This window comes from Fundulus heteroclitus, chromosome 18, assembly GCF_011125445.2.
Source record: "Fundulus heteroclitus isolate FHET01 chromosome 18, MU-UCD_Fhet_4.1, whole genome shotgun sequence".
NCBI lineage: Eukaryota > Metazoa > Chordata > Actinopteri > Cyprinodontiformes > Fundulidae > Fundulus > Fundulus heteroclitus.
In genome coordinates this window covers 23,177,460-23,196,275 of record NC_046378.1, presented here as the reverse complement: position 1 = coordinate 23,196,275, position 18,816 = coordinate 23,177,460, and the positions used below count along the sequence as shown (strand labels likewise).

Genomic DNA, 18,816 nt, shown 5'->3' with positions numbered 1-18,816 from the left:
CATTTACAAACTAATAAACCATATTAGAATATAAATTATTTTACCCTATAAATTTATATTTTATAGTGTAGGGCAGCTATTTTTTTTAAGTGTTGATTGAAAACAAGGTGTTAGCTCCTCAGGAGTTTCTTGTGGCGTCGTGAGTTGGCGTTTGGTTAAAAATTAAATGGCGTAATAAAAGAGAGTTGAGGTAATTTGTCTCTGATTCTCAGTAGTTAAGCTGCCTCGCTCGTACTACCCAGACAACAACAGATGACTGTAAAACATTTGACTCAAATGGGAGTAAATTGGCTCTCACGGCCAACCCCCACCTCCACCATGGCTCAGGATCACTTGACTTTGATGAGCTCATTTATCCCAGAGATGGCACATTTTTATCTGCTAGTCATGAAGCTACAGCTGCCAGCTCAGCTTCTAAAATAACTTTACTATCTTAATGCATCAAGGAAAAGAAAAATAAACCTACAGAGCCTCATTGTTGGCTGTCATTCAAACATGAGATGTAATTTAAAGTTTCCATCTTGTCAAGTTGTGTTTATCTCCTTTGCCTGACGACAGGAAGCTTTGATGCTCTGTTGATCAAACATCTTTGGAATGTGTTAAAAGCAGGAATGCCTCCGCTAGCAATGGCTTCTCGGCGCTCATCTTCCTGTAGGCACAGGATTCTTGAATATTCCAGCACTTCCATGTGGTTGAAGGATATGTAAGAGGTAGAGGCTATGCTTATTTCTTTATATAACCTGCAGTCATTTTCCCACAAAGGGCGGTTCACAGTCGTAGTCGGGGTGTTGGTTTCCTTCTTTTACCGAGCTTGCTGTTGGATTTGTGTTCAAATTATTTTGAAAGTCTAAGTCTGTGGTCGTGCTTTGCCTCCTATATAGATCAGTGTGTTTTCAACTAGGAAAAAAAACAGATTAAAAAGGAGTCGGGTTGCTGGGACTTTAACTGGGAGTATCAGATCTACACAACCATCAGAATAAGGTCAGAGCTATTGTCTGTCATTGTTTTCTTCTTATAAATTAATTAGCTTTTTTATCTATTTTTACAAAATTTTAACTAGCAGAGAACTAAGATGAAAACAAAAAGATTTCGCATTTATCATTTGCAGACTTTAAGTTGAGTGAATACGCTTTATAAAATAAACAAATGGACAGTTTTGAGTTTATTTATTGAGATGTTGAAGGGGGCCTCAGTTTTCTCTGAATATCCCACCTGTTGCTGCACACTGTCAGTCAGCTGGCTACACTTTCTTTCCTTGCTTAAAACAAGTTGAAATCCCCTTCCACTTTCAGTAGATGTTTTTTGTTGTTTTTTTTTCCAATATATTTTTGTCAAAAACAAAATGAGGGAAATTACATAATACTTTTATGTAAATGCATCAAATAATCGAAACCGGTAAACCGCGGTATTTTTACTGAAGGTTGGCAGACTAGTCTTACTAGTTCTAATAATAGTCTGCATGCATACTCATTGTTAGAATGACTAAAGTTTCTGTTTGTTTTCTTGGGGTGTGTTTCTGATAAAATCTTCAGCCTTTACTGGACCCCATAGTTACATCTGCAATTTTATTTTTTTTTTTGTTGTTTTTGTACCTTCGAGAAAACACAAAATGATTAGTTTAAAAAAAGTTCTGCAAATGATCACAAAACCTATTGCGATGAGTTTCCGCTTTGCACGGCTTTATTGAAACAAAAGTTTCAGCTGGCTAATTGGAGTGAAGTAACAGGAACGTCGTGCAAAATTCACGTTTCTACATTATCCAATCTTTTTTTTTTTTTTTTTTTTTATCCCCTGCCAGTCACAGCAATGGCTTCCACGGGTCAAACAGCAGTCTGAATTTCCAGGCTTTTAATGGTTAAAACCAGGAAGTGAGCAACCCAAGGAGCTGCAGCCTCGCTGCTGAAACAAACAGGATGATACTGGCTTGTGGTTTGCGATAAGTGCGTCTGTTAATCGGCTCGTTCGCCGTTCTGCTACAGCTAAGTTAAAGCACCGTGGTTCCTAGTCGTTGCTATATATAAGGTGTGTGTTGGTTTAATGTCTGTCCTGTGAACTCCCAGGTCAGACCCTATTTCTACATCTTTGTGCTCACTGTGACATGTGAGGATGCTTGCTCACTAGCTTGCAGCTCAGCCGTCTTGCGTTCAGAGTCGCGTGTTCGTGTGTCATGGAAAATTGGGCTGAAGGCTGAGCCTGTTGCCAGGCGACATCTTTGCCATATATGGTTCTCTCTTTTTTTTTTTTTTTTCTCCTTTGCTTGTTTTTTTTTTTTCTTTCTGTCTTTCGTAGACAGTATCTACTCTGTCCCTGACATTTGAATGTAATGAGATGCAAATTCCTTCGTATAATCATCGCAACATTAAGTGTGTCATTGTATATTGTTATCAGATTATTCCAGTATGGGACACTACTTTGTTCTCCCGTTCCTAACAAAAGTTTCATATTTTCCACTGATACAACAAATTGTGCCGTGGAACAAAAGAAGCGTAGAAAAATCACGGTGAGCTGGCAAAAAAAAAAAAAAACCTAAACTGAAGATGTAACGAAGCCTGGAAATCGTTGCCTACACACGAGGATTATTCCTATTTATGATTAAGTCATGAGCCGCGTTGCAGACTTGCCTGTCCCACGCAGGACTCCCACGGCTGTTCTACACAAAATCCACGTTGCAAAGTTACACAAAGAGATTGAGAGCGTGCCTCATTGGCAGCCGATTAACTCTGAGATGCTTTGTCGGCGTGAGGGGTCCGAGGCGAATGGGCCGAAGACGGAAAGCCAAACCATACAGGACTATGATGATAGTTGTTCACAAAACAATAGTTTGAAATGATGAATGACGAAAAAAATCTATATCATACAACGCGGTAAATAAGGCTGGTCAATTAAATTGATTTAATCGATTAATTTGAAATTGCAATTTATGAAAATTACATTTTTGGAAATTATTATTATTTTTTTGTTTTGTTTTTGCCAGTTCACTGCTTGGGTTTCCATGACATTTGGCGCTATATCGCTCCCGAAAGGGGGAGTTGTTTTGGTAATGGCATGCGAGGTTTAATATGTGGTTCATAAAATATGTTGTTAAAAGTTAGTTTGAAGTTACACGAGTGAAGTGAAGCCAGTTCTTAGATGTATTCTCAAAACTGGCTGCGTTAAAACACTAGCAGCAAACGTTTTGTGTTATTCTTGTTTCCAGTGGCGGGCCTGCCATCATGCTTTACAAGCATGTTTCACACCTTGAATTCAGGTCAACTCCCGGACCAGCTGAGAGTGAAATAAAAGCAAGTTTTTAAAAATAATTGATGCAATTTGTTTTTATGAAATGAAAGGGAGGGGGAAAAAAATTGATTTTATCGGGTTCAGTATAATAAAATCTAGGACTTTATTTTCAAGCCGTATGGCCCAGCACCAGCGTTAAATGTGCATCCCTCTGGTGTAGCGGGCTTAGTCTGTCTCTTTAAGTCAGGGTTGTGTCAGGAAGGGCATCCGGCATAAAATGTCTGCCAAGTCTGTGGGCAAGTTGTAGTGACTGGTTCTGGTGAACCCCTGAAGAGTGGAGCAGCCAAAATGACGTATTTTCTTACAATGCATTAAATATACAACACTGTAGTCCTCAACTAACGTGTCACTAGTTAGATCTGATGTGACACGGCAGACTGCTTCATTTTGGGGTCAGTGGTCCAAACGCTTGCTGCTGGTCTAGCTGGAGATTCAAATTTAAAGAGATACTGAGCGACTGGGCTGTAAAGAGGTTTTGGAAATTGTGTGTGTGGGTTTCTTTTTTCTTTTATCTTTTTTTTTTTTTTTTTTTTTTTTTTTTTAAATGCGATTTATATGGCAAATGCAATTGTGCAACCCTATTTCACACAATTGCTATTCACTTTTTTGAGACCAGAAATGTTTCCAAATTTGCATGTCTCCTAAGGAGGGGGCAAACTTTGTAGCTTTAATAAGCTTCAGCAACAGGTGGGGTAGGGGGAATGGTGTGCTGTAGATGGTTAGTCTGACACTATTTCCTGGGATTTCATTAAAAAGACTTTGAACCCTTCCACTCATAAAGTGTCTAGGTTACACCTATGAAGTCTCCAGAGATATTAAGTGGCAAAGTTGATGACTCGTCAGCTTTTGAGCTGGATCATAAACGTGGAAAGGTGATAATTTGTTGGAGGTTGTTACGCAAGATGTTCAGGGAACATGACATAGTCAGAAAAAGAAACGAGACGCCAATGAAAAACTTTGAGAACGTCTGTATGTTTGCTCTCTGGTGAAGGGTTTTGTGCTGCCGGGGCGTCTCCTGTAGCTCCAGAAACCTGAACACAGCCGAGCTGCGAGAAGACCGAAGATTTCAAGTGGAGGGAAGGGGATGTGGTTTCTGAAACGCTCGAAGACGGGAGCTCTAACAGTACCTTCGTTTGAGCACATGCCGTCCCTGCTGTAGCTCACGATAGTTGTCTGACTGGTTCTTCTTTGTGTCTGTACGCACACGCTCACACACACCTCCATGCTTTAGTGAGGAACACGCCGTCTTAGACAAAAGAAAAGCACAGGGATCCCATCCAGGTCCTGTTGGCCCTACCCCCCACGCTGTCCTGACGGCCCTGTGTCTGCCATTAGATTGGCTCAGTGTGGGGCTCAAGATAAAGCCCCGTGGGGGGGGATTAGAGGATAAGAGGAAGGAAGAAGAGAGCCCATTGTGTGGAGCGCTGTAGCTTCAGGGGGACAGGATGAAGGATGCGATGAAGGCAGAACCGACAGGATCGGTTGAAGCAAGCAGATGGTTGAGAAAGTAGGGGAACAGGGTTGGGCCGCGGGTCAGCCGACGGGCACGCTCACTGACGGCAACAAGAGGGCAAACCGTTGAGAAAGTTTAAAAAAGGTGTGGAAACCGGACGGATTGTGAATGGAGATGTCTCAAAGAGGTTTATAAGCAACGCGGAGTCATCGCCAAGTCAGATCGTTATGCAACACTCTCACAGCCTGACTGAAGCCCTCTAACGGGATAGCAGCAGCGCATTAGCGAGAAACCCGAGAGTCCATTTGGTCAAAGTGGGTTCAAGTTTTCAGTTTCCAGTCCGGGGCTCTCAGGCCGTCAGCGAGGCAGGCGGCAAATGGGAGCGCTTGTTGGTTGTGGAGATGGCGCGCTGCTGGTGCAGAGCCCCCTGCGTTGGGCTCGTTCTCGCTTCGCCTCGGGAGCCGCCTGCGTCTTGGCCGTCGTCTGCCTCCTCCTGAGCCATCGCTCTGTCCGCCAGGTAAGAAACGCATCCAGACTGCGGAGTTCGGCGCCATTTCCGCCGCAGACTGGGAAAACGTGTTCGCGGGCACCGAGGAGATGCGAGAGCCGATTACATAACAGGCGTTTCGATTTGCGGTGTGACTAATAGATCAGAAATCCTGCTGATGGATATCTGTCTGTCACTCACATCGGCGTTATAACCCTGCTAGACCAGCCATAGGAACAGCATATCAGCTCTTTAGTTTAGAAACACAATCACTAATTATCCATAATTAGACTTTAAGTCCTCTTACGACAAATTGTGTTGTTGAAACCTTTTTTTTTTCTATAACAAAAGCTACAAAAAGGCCATTGATGTGGTCCATTGGGACTTCTTGGTGCGTCTCAGTGAATTAGAACATCATCAAAAAGGTTATTTATTCTAGTTCTTCAGACAAAAATAATTATTCTTATGCGTATTAACCGAGCGATGTATTTTAACGGAGCTCTGCGTTAGACGTCACGGGTTACATAAAAGGGAAAGTGGAGACGGCAGTGGGGGGAAATGTGACCTCAGCGTTTAAAACGCACGTGGGATGGAGACGCAGCTGAGCTTATTCCCTTTAAGTGAAAGAGAGCAAGCTTTGTGTTCACGACTGCAGGCATTCATCATCACTTCCTTTTTAGAAGCTCTCGCCTGTCCATCAGAACATGTTTTTTTTTTTTTTTTCTGGCGGCGCCCGGTTAATTTAAGGAGGCAAAGCCGACCTCACAGCGGAGCACGTCGAATTGTCGGCAGGAAGGAATTAGAGACGGTAAGAGGAGAAGCCGGAGCTGAGAGTATCTGCTTCACCTTCCTGTCCTGTCGGCTTTCATCGGCCCCTGAGGTCTTTTCCAGGTCAATTCAAGCCCCGCTAGCATAAAGGAACAAAACCAACCCGGGGCCCGCAGAAGAGATGTGTAAACACAATTTGCGTTTACACCCGCCGGTCCAGCAGGTTAAATTTAGATCTTGATGTTTCCGACACAAATGTCCACCTGTGTGGAATAAACGCAGTGCGTTCAGCAGCTTCAAAACATTCCCCGGTTTTAAATGTACACGCAAACATTAAAGATTGTAGACAAAACATGGAAGATCAAGAGCTAAAAAGTGTTTTTCCCCAGATTAGAGATGTACCCAAAGAATAAACAGACCTTGAAGGCTTTTGGTATTCAGGGAATCTGGCCTAATAAGGTGAAAATGTCCAAAGAAGGAGGCAAAGCAGAGATGACCGGCTAAAGGGACGGGTCAGATGCTCCGGGGGTCGTTTAGTTGGTGTGTTTTAGCTTAGGGCCACGGCGTTTCAGTCCTTTCATGTTCCTTCATGTCAATAGAAAAGGAGCATTCACACTTATAAGGCATAACGTTATGACCACAGAGAGGCAAAGGGAGGCAGCGAGTGAACATCTTGTCCTCACAAGGGCAGGAAAAATGGGTGTTGGAATGAGAACAAGCCAGTGTGACGACTGGGTCGGATCTTCAAAACGGCGGCTCTTGTGTCGGGGTCCTGGTCTGCAGTTCTCTGTATCTGTCAAAACAGGTTTAATGAAGTAACAGAACCAGACTCTGGGTCATGCAGATCCAAGGTTAATCCATGCAGGTAGGGAGCAAATGGCTGATTTCTTAGAAAAGGGTCAGAGTATGCGTTTCATAGCTGTGTGGTTTGGCTCATCCGCAAAACAGAACCGGTTTCAAACTACGACGCACAAAAATAATATCTGGATACTTTTAGGCTGAATGCTGATTCATAATATTTATCTCGACATTCTCGGTTTTTTTCTTCTCATAAATTCATTATGAAAAGGCGTCTCTGAATCAAAGCTTTACCCTAAATGTCTCTCAGGCACATTTTTAACAAACCGCTGGAGATAAATATGAGAAACGGCTGAAAAAAATAACCTACTGGAATACAAGTATAATTATAATGGAACATAGACCATCTCGATATAAATCATATATTCTCTTATCTAAAAAAATAAATAAATCACAATATTTTTAAAATACCGATATATTGCCCACCCTTAATCATGTGCTTTATAGGAACATCGGGGCTTACGTTCCCTCTGTTCAGGACTTCAGGATCTAAGGTCAGGAAAAGGGAACGTCTCTGCAGACCCCACACATCCTGTTGCTAACAGGGCTGCAGGTCATGCGGTAACGAACCTCAGACTGGAAATTAACCCGGGTCAGCCGCGTCGAGGACTAAGTCCTCCGTACGTGGGTTGTGCTCTCTACCCCTGCGTCATTGGAGCACACCCCCAACAATGCTGTTATTGTCAGGTTTGGTAGAAATATTGTGCGGTTTGCAACTTAAGCAGTTATTGGTTTTTTTTCTTCTTCCCATTTCCTGAAAAGTTACATTTTTGGAGATCCAAGATTTCTGTCGTTCAGCAGCAAAGAGAAAAGAAATTCCTCCACCACCACGGGGTATAACTCCAAAGAAATCACAGGTTGTGATAGGGTTATGATAAATAACCCCTAATTATCCTACAAAGAAAACCACACAAACACAAATTTAGACTTTTCTATAGAAGAGGGTAGAGGAAAAACCCAAACGGAGAACTTCACTCCCTGACAGTCTGGGATCATCTGCACCGAGCTACCTCTGTCTTTCTGCCTTTATTGTCGGACATCAAAGAAGGGACAGGAGGATTCACCAGTTTACAACATGGGGGTTGAAAAACAAAGAAGGGAGCAAGTTTTATTGGGGGTGGTGATCAGTCACCTGCAAAACTCACAGCTGGATAAGGCAAGGCATTCCTTATCTGGGAGAACCATTTGTTCTCCCTGTCTGAAGTTAAAAACAACAGAACACCCCTGAAGGCCAACTCTTAAAACAAACCAAATGCCTGTAACTTAATAAAAATAAAATGATTACATTCACATTTCTCTAACAGGTTGAGGAATAAACAGGTGTTTAAACACTGTTTATTCACAGCAACACATCAAAATATAGAGGAGTCGGTGCGTTCACCTATTCTGTACAACAGACCATCGCATTTGTTGTTATTTTCTCTCCGGTGATGTTCGGGTATGATGTATGGTATGTGGTTCGATTAGTGAAACATGTCCTCGCTGGAAGGAGGAATTTCTGACAAAATTCTGCAGACCACGTCGCAGGTTTAGTGTAACTTTTAGTTTCACCACGTTGCTGTTTTTGACGCTAAAGGTGACGGAGGTTACAGTCACCGTGTGCTGCAACGGCGACGGCCTTATCTTTCCGTCTTAATTTTAACACTTTAATTTGCATTTACTGTCGGATGCTCAAGCCCTCATTTACTTATTTAGGTCCAGGTGCAAAAAGAAAATGCAATAAAATTATTCTGTACTTGACGCAGAAAAATAAAAGCTACTTTATGCATTTTGTTATTTTAGGTTTTGTTTTTTATAACCTACAGGTGATGAGACCAGACTATCATTCGAGCACTTAAACTGTAATTATGTTGAAAATAACAAAAATGTTCAGAATGTAATAAGTATCAAAGAAAAATTTAGAAATGATGGTTTTCTTGTATTTTATTTTTGATTCTGTTCCTTTTTTTTATTTTTTTACTATTATCTAAGGTCATGGAGACTCTAAATACTTAAGTACACGCTAAGCCTCCTTTCGTGTTTAATATCTTTTGTTTTTTGATTACCTCATTATTTCATCTTATATAAAACTCTGTCACATGGCAAAAACGAAACTAAAAATAAGTAAAAAGGTCTTGAAATTTGTGTATTTGTCCTTAATTTGAGCAGGCAAATTGGATGATCTGCCAATGGAATAAGATTTTTGCTCTTGAAATAGGAACAACTCCTCTTCTTTGTCTTATTTCAAATGCAGTATATCTATTTATCTTATTTAATGGGTCAAAATACTCATTCCATTGGCAGATTATCTTGTTTACCTGCTCAGTTCCAGACAAATGCACTCATTTCAAGGAGATTTTAGTTATTTTTAGTTCTGTTTCTGCAGTGCAAGCCTGAAAAGTGCTGATTGATTGAATAAACAAACATTTCTGGTCCTTGCATAAAATGCATATTCAAATCTTATACAAAAATCTTTCAAATGTATTAATTTATTAACTTCTTATTTGCTGTGAAAACTGAAGACAAAACTGAATAAAACCATGACAGTAAAAACTTGAACTCTAGCAGTTTAACACATCGTAGGGCCGAGCTTCAGCTCAACAGATTCTTTTTCCCTCCTGTTTATTAGAACTGTCAAACTGTTATTATACAAAATACGATTGCATAAACTCCAATAAATCTCGTGTTCTTCCTTTGGATAAGAGCGGGCCTCTAGTTGCTGTTTTGCACGTGTTTATGCTGCGAGTCTGTTTTTCTTTAATGTGACGGCGCTTGAGGGAAGCAGCTGGCGTAAGAATGCAGGACGACTAATCACAGAAACCGTGCTGTAATAAAACCTAAAGTACTTTATGATCATAACGGACTGGCCCTGAAGTTTATTGCTCACCTGCGCTGACTAAGTTGTTTGTTTTACGTCCTTTTTTTTAATTGGGGTTTAGGTTTAATCGCTGACACGCAGTCGTCACCGATGAGCCGAGTGGGAAATGTTTGCTCCGCTTGTGCTTCAGTGGCATTGTGCAACGCGTCGAAGAGCACATTCCTGTCAGGAACCGTGTGTCTGGTTGTGCGTTAACGCGCACACACACTCGATCGACGCACGTCTGGTTCACCTCAAGCGACTTGCGTCAACGCTCCTGTTGCGCGCTGTCCTCGGTTTCATGTTGCCCAACACAGATAAACGTTACACACACACACACTTTCAGACAGTGGGGTTGTGTTTTACGGCGCGGCAGTGGTGGGTTTGGTAAATGTTTTATGAATGGGATTCGTCATGCGGGTTGTGCACCTGGCCTTGCTTTTACAGGGGAGGGTTTGTCCAGTGTCTGCTGATGTGTGTGTGTGTGTGCGCACACGCGGGCCGTGCTTTTTCTTTAATCAGTAATCGTTCCTTGTGGCCTTCGCTTGCCTCGGTGTTTTGTGAGACCACTGAACGGCACCTGTAGATCAGTCTGGGTCTCAGATTTGTTGTTTCTGCGCCTGTTTTTCCTAACAGTGGTATGAAATGTCTTTGTTTTCAGAATAGATCCTGGTCCAAGGTGAAGAGCATGGTGCACTGGACTCCTCTGGCCTTTGCGCTGCAGAATCGCCACTCCTGGGTGCAGCTGGCTGGCCATGCAGGTATGCATATTTCTCATGCTTTTTGCCTAGAGCCAGAAGATAAGATTGATACCGCCATCATATCTGTTTAGTAGACAAATCTACCGCCGCTGAGTGCAGCTCAGCTGAAAAAGAAACTTGGAAACGGGGCAAGCAGTTCGCCTGTCTGTGTCCAAAGGTGACAAAACCGGCCAAACAGCCTCTCTGCCCCGGATAGGCGCCTCGGTTTACACACAAAATACAAAACGTCTTTTAACGCTAAGAAGAAAATGGTGTCAATCCTCTTTTTTTTTTTTTTACTGCAGACAGGCACGTAACCCGAAATGTCAAGATGTTCCTCTAATCAACACTTTGTCTGTCTGTCGAAGGCAACTTCCAGGCCAGAGACGGCGGCCGCCTGATGAAGCGATACTGCGAGTGTGAGGAGCAGTGCCTGAAGAAGCTGATGACGGACAGCCTGCGGCCGTATGTGCCGGGGTACTATGGTGTGGTGCAGAAGGACGAGCAGGATTATAACCTCATGGACGACCTGCTGAATGACTTTGAATCGCCGTCCATCATGGACTGCAAGATGGGCAGCAGGTGAGGATTTACGGCACGGGGGAGAAAATTGTTTTACAGCCTCCCCTCTACTGGCAAGGGATATTTTATTAAACCTCATTTGTGTGTTCGGATTTGAATATGAATACAGTAAGATTAAAGCAGTTTGCAGCTTACAGTGTGAATACTTTTCCAAAACACTGTTGAAGTTTTTGTTTTCCCACATTTTGTCACATTTTGTTCTTTGGTTTTTAATGACAGACCAACACAAAGCTGTGTTCATAATAAAGTATGAAAATGACTCGCTTGTCATAATTCCTTGCCAATAATAATCTAGAAAGAGCAGCAGCTCTTTGCATTCAGCCCCCTTTTACTTCGATGAGCCTAAATAAAAAGTAAAATTGAGTCCACTTTCTTTTCCCACGCTGATTTTTGTCATGTCAGTGAAGCGCTGTGCTGCAGATCTCTGACTCTTTCACTCCACCCTATTACCCTGAAAAAAAAAAAACTGAAATAAAATCCAGTTGCTCTGGGTAGATGAGGTAAAACCGACACCGCATCCCGGCATCGTCATGCTGTGGAGATGCTTAGCAGGGACGCTGAAGCTGGCCAGAGTTGATGGGAAGATAAATGTTGCTTAAATGCAGAACAACCTGTTAGAGACGGCAAAAGATTAGAGGCTGAAGAGGAGGTTCAACTTCTAGCAGGACAGCGACCCTAAACTTACATCCTAAAGTGATTTAGACTAAAGCAACTTCACGTTAGAATGTTTTAGACCTGCATCCGACTGACAATGTGCGGTAAGACTCGAAAATTAATGTTCAGATGCTCTTTTCCCAAGCTGTCTGGGCTTGAGAATGCACAAACATTTCAGACTTTAGATGTGTAATACCAGTAGAGACGCAGTGCAGAAGACCTGCAGCGGTGATGTGAAAGGTGCCTCTGTACAGTATTGGGGCTAAATACTGATGCATGCCGCACTTTTCAGATTTTTATTTCCAAAAGAGCAGACACGTTTTTTTTTTTTTAAATGCATTATAGATTTACAAAATATGATCCCTGGGGACATCACAACTTTTGCAAGAGACTGTAGTTTAAGTGGTGGTGATGAAAAGGAAATAAGGTCAGAACTAAAATATGTCGGTACCCTTTAAGCCCGGTGGGCTCACATGTGAGACAAGTGAGACAGGTATTCAAACTCCGCCTCTAAACAATGTGAAACAGATTTTTTTCTTAATCGGCTCACAAGAGGAGACTAATGGTTACAAAACAAGCCCCCAATGTTTTTTTTCCTCAAATACTAAATGTTTTATAGCTATTTAAACATGCCTGGTTAGGTTTAAATGTCCTCTAAACAAAATGCTAAACACATTTATACCAGCTCAAGCCATCCATGTCTGGTATCACGTGAAACCAGAAAAACGCTGTATTTCAAGTTTTTTAAAGCTTCTCTTTGTAACACCATATCTGTTGACATTTCCGTGCACAATCGAGCTTATAATTAGGCTCTATGCATCGATTTGCGCATTATTGTTTTGATGCCATGCACAACGGTACATTTTGAAGGTATGAGGGGTAAATGTTTGACCATAGACGATTTTAAAAGCATACGAAGCCCTACAATAGAAATCAGCACTTTTTATTTGACCAGACTTTGTTTTATGAGGCGAAAAACACATTTGGCCCGGTTTCCTTGGGTTTTCAAAATGGTTTTCTTGTTGTTTTGTAAGGTTTGTTTAGAAAATTCTTATTATTTTATGTCTTAAACAAGTCACAAAAGTTAGCGTTTCTACTTCATAACTATGGAGCTGTGCTTGATTTATATCATGCATGTAATTTCAGGAGGAAATTGCACCTAAAACGCTTTGGGGCTTAACAAGGTTTACCTTCTCATTTCAGGACCTATTTGGAAGAGGAGCTGCTGAAAGCAAGAGAGCGACCCCGTCTGCGAAAAGACATGTATGATAAAATGGTTTCCGTGGACCCGGCGGCCCCCACGGAGGAGGAGCGGGCTCAGCAGGGCGTCCTGAAACCTCGGTACATGCAGTGGAGAGAGACGCTGAGCTCCACCGCTACGCTCGGCTTCCGCATCGAGGGCATTAAGGTCAGCGCTCTCTCTGAACACCCGTCGCTATTATCGTCTCTGACTGTTGGCGTCAGAGTTACTCTCAGAGTGAATAGTGTTAGCAACGTGTTTTTACAAGTAAACAAAAGAGTGGGAGCGGATTCCTTCTTGACAAGATAAAGTGTAGTGGGAATGGAAAATGGTGTTTAGACACTGTTTGAAGAGGACTGTTTGTTCTTTTTGAAAAATAAATCCGATGCAGCTTATCAGAGCGGAAAAATATTTTATTTGCATACCTCAGAGGCAAATTAAATACATGCCGGGTTTTTTTTTTTTTGTTTGTTTTTCCAGTCCTCTAACCTTTGAGAAGTTGGCTGTAAATACTTTAAGTCATGTTACTTCTTGAGCAAATCTTCCACTAAGTGGGGAGCTGGAGAGACAAATGAAGCCAATGAGATAAAATTACACTCAGGATTGCTGCTGTAAGCACAGCATCTTTGTCATCTTAACTCTGACTCTTCCGTATAAATGTACATTCAGCTAAACCTAAATTTGTAGAGCGGTATCAAACAAAATATGATGAGAGATGGAGAAAGCTTGCCAGGATGGTGCCATGGGCCTCTTTACCTTCTTCATCTTTCTTTTTCTTTTTTTTTATCAAATTCTCAACCAATCTGGGCTTTCCTGTCGTTTTTCGCTGCTCAAGGCTGAATCCCATTTCTCCGGGTTATCTGGGCTGCTGCCGTTTCCCTCCCCTGTCCCTTAGCAATTCACTGAGGAAGTGGTTAAAATATTCCCCCTCCTTCATGAAGTATGTTGACTAATTTGTGTTACGCAAACCAGTGATGCTTTTTATGTACGGTTCACTTTTGGTTTGTAAGCACTTATTAATGCTGCTGCACAAAACGGTTCAGTGCATTTTTTTTACAATATAATGCCAAATGTGCCCTATTGATAAAATCCATGTTAACGTTTCAGCTTCTAGTTGCTTCATAACAATAAGGAGTTAAACTCCGGTTCCACTTTGCGCTCGATCAAGACAATTTAGTACAAATACACAAAAACGGAAAATTGACGTATGTATGCATACAAGTTTCTACGAAAGAGGAAGATCGGTGCAGATGTGCTTGGTAACGATCTGAACACTATCTAGCGTTTATCAGATCGACAGCCTGGGGGAGGACGTCGTCTCTGTGGCGGCTGCTTGTTGCAGACGGCGCTCTGTAGCGCTGCCCTGAACCTCTGAACAGTTTGTGTCCAGGATGTGTGGGATCAGCGGCCATTTTCCTGACCCTTGACCTGTTAAACTTCAGGAGTGTCACAGGCGGGTCCGCCGCGGTGCAGACATTGGTGTACAGTGAGAGAAGAGTAGCATGGCGACGAAGGGGGCCTGATTCCATAATCTGCTGACCTGTTTGCTTATTAAGCTCCTGGTACGGAGTGCAGCAGGGGGCGTGTGATGTTCAGATGCTCCTACAGTCGCTCAGAGGATTTCATGGCCACAGACGGCAGGGCGCCAGGTCTGTGGCCATTTAACGCCATGATGCTGCGTTTGTTGGTGACCGGGACGATGGTGAAGCGTTTGAAGCACAAGGAAACCTAACATCCGAGTGGAGATACCAACAGAAATGTGTTGTCTTCACTATTTTATTGTTAAAGAACAGCTCATTTAGTAGCATTTTTACTTTAATAGCACGTTTATTTCCCACTACCCCTGTACCACACCTGCCCCCAAAAATATATTTTTTTAAAGCCTATAAGGCCCTTTGTAGTCCAACTGTTTTTAATATTTACTTTTAGTTTCCATTTTCCCATGTTTTATTTTGTTTAAATTTTTCTACATTTTATTCCAACTTGCTTTAATTCTGCTTCTATTTTCCTATGTTTTAATCATGTAAAGCATTTTGTGTTGTCCTTGTGCTGAAATGTGCTACACAAATAACTTTGCCTTGCCTCAGTTGGGGCACATTACCAATCAGAAACCTAGTGTTAGGGTTAAATGGCATTCAGCTTTGTGTCATTACACCAGGGTTTCTGTAGGGTCCAATTTGTCCACTCTAGGTCTGAAATTACATTTGGGTTACATTTTACATTCTTTTATTTAATGCTTCTTCCATCCAAATGTTTATCGTTTATTTATTACACAATAAGCTTAAGTTATTTACATGAACACAACTTATGGATTAGTATTTTGTTTTCATACACATTCCTCTTTTTTATTGTGGTTTAATATTTACTCTGAAACTTAATCCATTGTTTGAAGTAGATTGATCAAATGTCCCCACCCGCCCCGTCAGTTATTTAATGAGTAAAGGGTGAAAAATCGTTTATCCCAACTCTTTGGGTAACTGTCTAGCTCACGAAACTTGGACAAGACTAAACCCAAAGTCCCTTATCTGTCTTCCAACAGAAAGCCGACGGGACGTGCAACACCAGCTTCAAGAAGACGAAGCACAGAGAGCAGGTGATGAAGGCCTTGGATGACTTTGTTGACGGCAACGTTCACATCCTGGTATGTAGCCAAATAAATCTACTGCTGTTCAAACTAAACTAATTAAACTACCATGAGGGGAAAAAAAACTGTGTTTTTAAAATAATTTGTAAAGGAAAGTGAAGAGTTCAATGAGAAGGTGAATATAAAAATACTGCTGTTAGCTTTGCACTGAAACTAGCATGGCTGAATCCACTTCTTAATTACGGTTTAAAATAAATATACCGTTGTTAAAGAAATAATATCTTTATTATAAATGTTAAACTAAAGGCACATGAGACTGTTTTGCTGTTCATTTATCTCATGGTTCTGTAGGGCAGAACATTATGAATTTATTAGGTCAGTGGTTCTAGCCCACCAGAGTCAGTGGGCGGGGCTACGGGTAGCCAATGGGTTTGGGCTGAAGTTGCTGTGGAGGTCAGCCAATCAACCGTTGGCGTCGGATTAAAAAGCCAAAGTTATTTCATGTACTGAAATGGAAATAGATGTGGCGTGCTTTGGTGGTGCAGTGGTTAGCGTGCACGACGCGCCTTAGCCGTCGACGCAGCTGACGCAGGTTCAACTCCGACATGTCGTCTATTGTCGCATGTCTCTCTTCCTCTCTCTCGTACCCTCTTTCCTGTCAGCAGACTGTACAAAAAACATGCCACTAGTGCCGTTAAAAACCTAAACAATTAAAAAAATAAAATTAAAAAAATAGATGGGTTTACCTTATAACATTAGATGTTTTTTTTTTTTTACTGTAAAATTCTGCATTTGACACATTGAAATAATTATGAACCCATTTTTTCTTTTTATCTAAAGGTCTATTTCTAATGTATTTTATATTTGTTTACCTTGTTGCACATCTGCCGCTCCATAGCAACCAGCTAGCCTGTTTGTCCAGTTCAAATAAATGCTCCTTATGAAGGAAGTATGCCGTTTAATTAATTATCTCAGGCTATTAGTCGGAACAAGTAGCAGTTTGGCAGCTTATGGTGAATTATAACACACTGCTGCTTGCGTCATGTTTGTTACCAAACAGCGGTTATACTCGGATGTGTTCATAATTATACGAAGCTTCAGATTTGGTCCAACAGGAGAGACGAGAACAAGGAGCTACTTCCTGTTTCTCTTCTCACACTCCGGTTCTTTTTGTTTTGATCTCGTAGAAACTTTACCTGCAGCGGCTGGAAGAACTGTGCTCTGCTCTGGAGAAGTCGCACTTCTTCAAGACACACGAGGTGAGACGCGCTTTTTTTTCCTCTTTGCGCCTGTAAAGCCTGTCGTGGGCCGGCTGTGTTTTTCTGACCAGCGCCGCTCACCCGTCTCACCGCGGTCCTTCTGTCGCAGGTCGTGGGCAGCTCCCTCCTGTTTGTGCACGACGCGTCTGGAAAGGCCAGCGTCTGGATGATCGACTTTGGCAAGACGGTCCCTCTGCCGCCCCCCATGACGCTGGACCACAGGACGCCCTGGGTGGAGGGCAACCGGGAGGACGGCTACCTGTGGGGACTGGACAACCTCATAGACATCCTCACCAGCATGCTGCCTCAGACGCCTTGTGAGGGAGACAGAAACTCGGAGGAGGCGTGATGTGAACGGGCGCCGGTTTTCATCTTTTTTTTTTATTGCTGCCACCATCGCAGTGTGGTAATCCTTGCATGTCAACGCATGTGAAAGAGGGGAAACTAAAGCAAGGACACTGTGGACCGTGCCTGATGACTTTTTTTTTTATTTGCATTATGAGTTTTGGGGCGGGGCGGGCGTCACCTGAACACAACCAAAAGGTCGAGGAGCATACAAGACTAAATATCTAAATATTCTCTCGTTGACTTACTGTCTGAGAATATACTAATTAAAAGGTGGATATTTCCTCACAGTATCTCTCGCCCGCTCCTCAACAGCACCCTCTGCTGGATTTTGTTGCACACAGCAAGTTGTCTTACATCCTTGAACTCTCGAAGTGCATAGGAACGATTTATTTTTTCTCTTTTTTATTTTTAATTGATGGACCACTTTTGATGTTTAAGCACACAGCAACACTAAAAACACTGGTGAGACCAAGTGTTAACTAACTCAGTATGTAAATAGCTTAATTTAATCTTTTTATTTTTTTGGCCTCGGGATAACCTTATTTGTAAAGTTTCTGTGCCTAACATTTTTTTTATATATAAATATATAAAACTGATCATTCCAGTGCAAAGGACTCTCCCCAAAGAGTTGACCCAAGTATGAACTGACTTGCATCTAATCTCCAAGTTTTGCCTTTTATCAGAAATGGTTTTATTTTGTAGTTTTTCTACGATACAATGCAGTGATTTTATTTTTTTTTTATTTTTTATTTTTATTTCTTCTGTTTTTAGTTTTTAATGTACAGTAAGAAGCTTGAGCTACGTTTCTTTGGAAATTGTTGCACTGTGGATCCTCAAAAAGCAATCGAACAAAACGAGCAGTGCCTCTCTCTCTCTGTGAAGTGCTTGGTTTACAGTTGGACATGAATTTGATTTTCTCTAATCAGCTTTGCTTTGGGGTTTTTTTTTTACCGCAAACTGGTGGCGTAAAGGGTGAAATGTAACTAGAGGTAAGACTGTTTGAGGTTTTTAGAGACTTTGCAAGAACAAAAGACTGGAATAATCTTAGTCCAGCTAAGGTTAAAGAATTAATAAAATAAACTTTGGGACCTTTTAGACCTGGGGATATTGCTGTAAGCCACATCTGGGTACACTAAACTGTATAATCGTGGGCCTGATATTAGTATTCAGCACACAGCTTGCAAGGAAACAACGCTGTAAGATACCATAGCAGTGCTAATGCTCACGTTTGTTCCTTCTTTACCGGGTTTTTAAATTGACCTGTGACTGGCAGCTCTGTTCGAGTGTTTGTGTGCAATTCCTCATCTTGGTACAAAATAAATGAGACTTTGGCACTGCGTAAATCTAACGCAATGAAATTAAAAATAAATTAGGCAAATCAGATTATTTTTTTTTTGTTAATCCCCGAATTGTTAACATACCAGGTGGAAAAGGAGTATTAATGTTTACAAAGTATTATCAGCCCACAAATTGTATTTGTAATGTGGGGAAATAATCAGGTTCTCAAACTGGGTGCTGCTTTCCAAGAAAGAAAACTGGATATGAACCATGTGTTTTTTTTTTTTTTGTTTTTTTTTTTCTTTTTTAAAAGCAGTTCGTTAAACAAAGATGGTTGGAAATTGTTAATTAACCCCTGCTTTGTCCATGTTATGGATTGCAATAAACTAAAAAATAAGAGCTTTAAGAGTTTTGTTTGCTTTTGTCAGAGCAGCTCTAAGCTCAACACAG

The 18,816-nt window shown here is 41.7% G+C and overlaps 1 protein-coding gene across 1 annotated transcript in view; it reads left to right on the top strand.

Annotated features, from left to right (window-relative positions):
- itpkcb (inositol-trisphosphate 3-kinase Cb) overlaps positions 1-18,768 on the top strand; it is a 29,085-nt gene extending 10,317 nt beyond the window's left edge. The window contains 6 exon segments of the mRNA XM_012881211.3: positions 10,343-10,442; positions 10,790-11,003; positions 12,861-13,065; positions 15,437-15,538; positions 16,669-16,740; positions 16,850-18,768. Coding sequence (XP_012736665.2) covers positions 10,343-10,442; positions 10,790-11,003; positions 12,861-13,065; positions 15,437-15,538; positions 16,669-16,740; positions 16,850-17,089 — 933 coding nt within the window. The 3' untranslated portion in view covers positions 17,090-18,768.
- Positions 18,769-18,816: the final 48 nt, after the last annotated feature.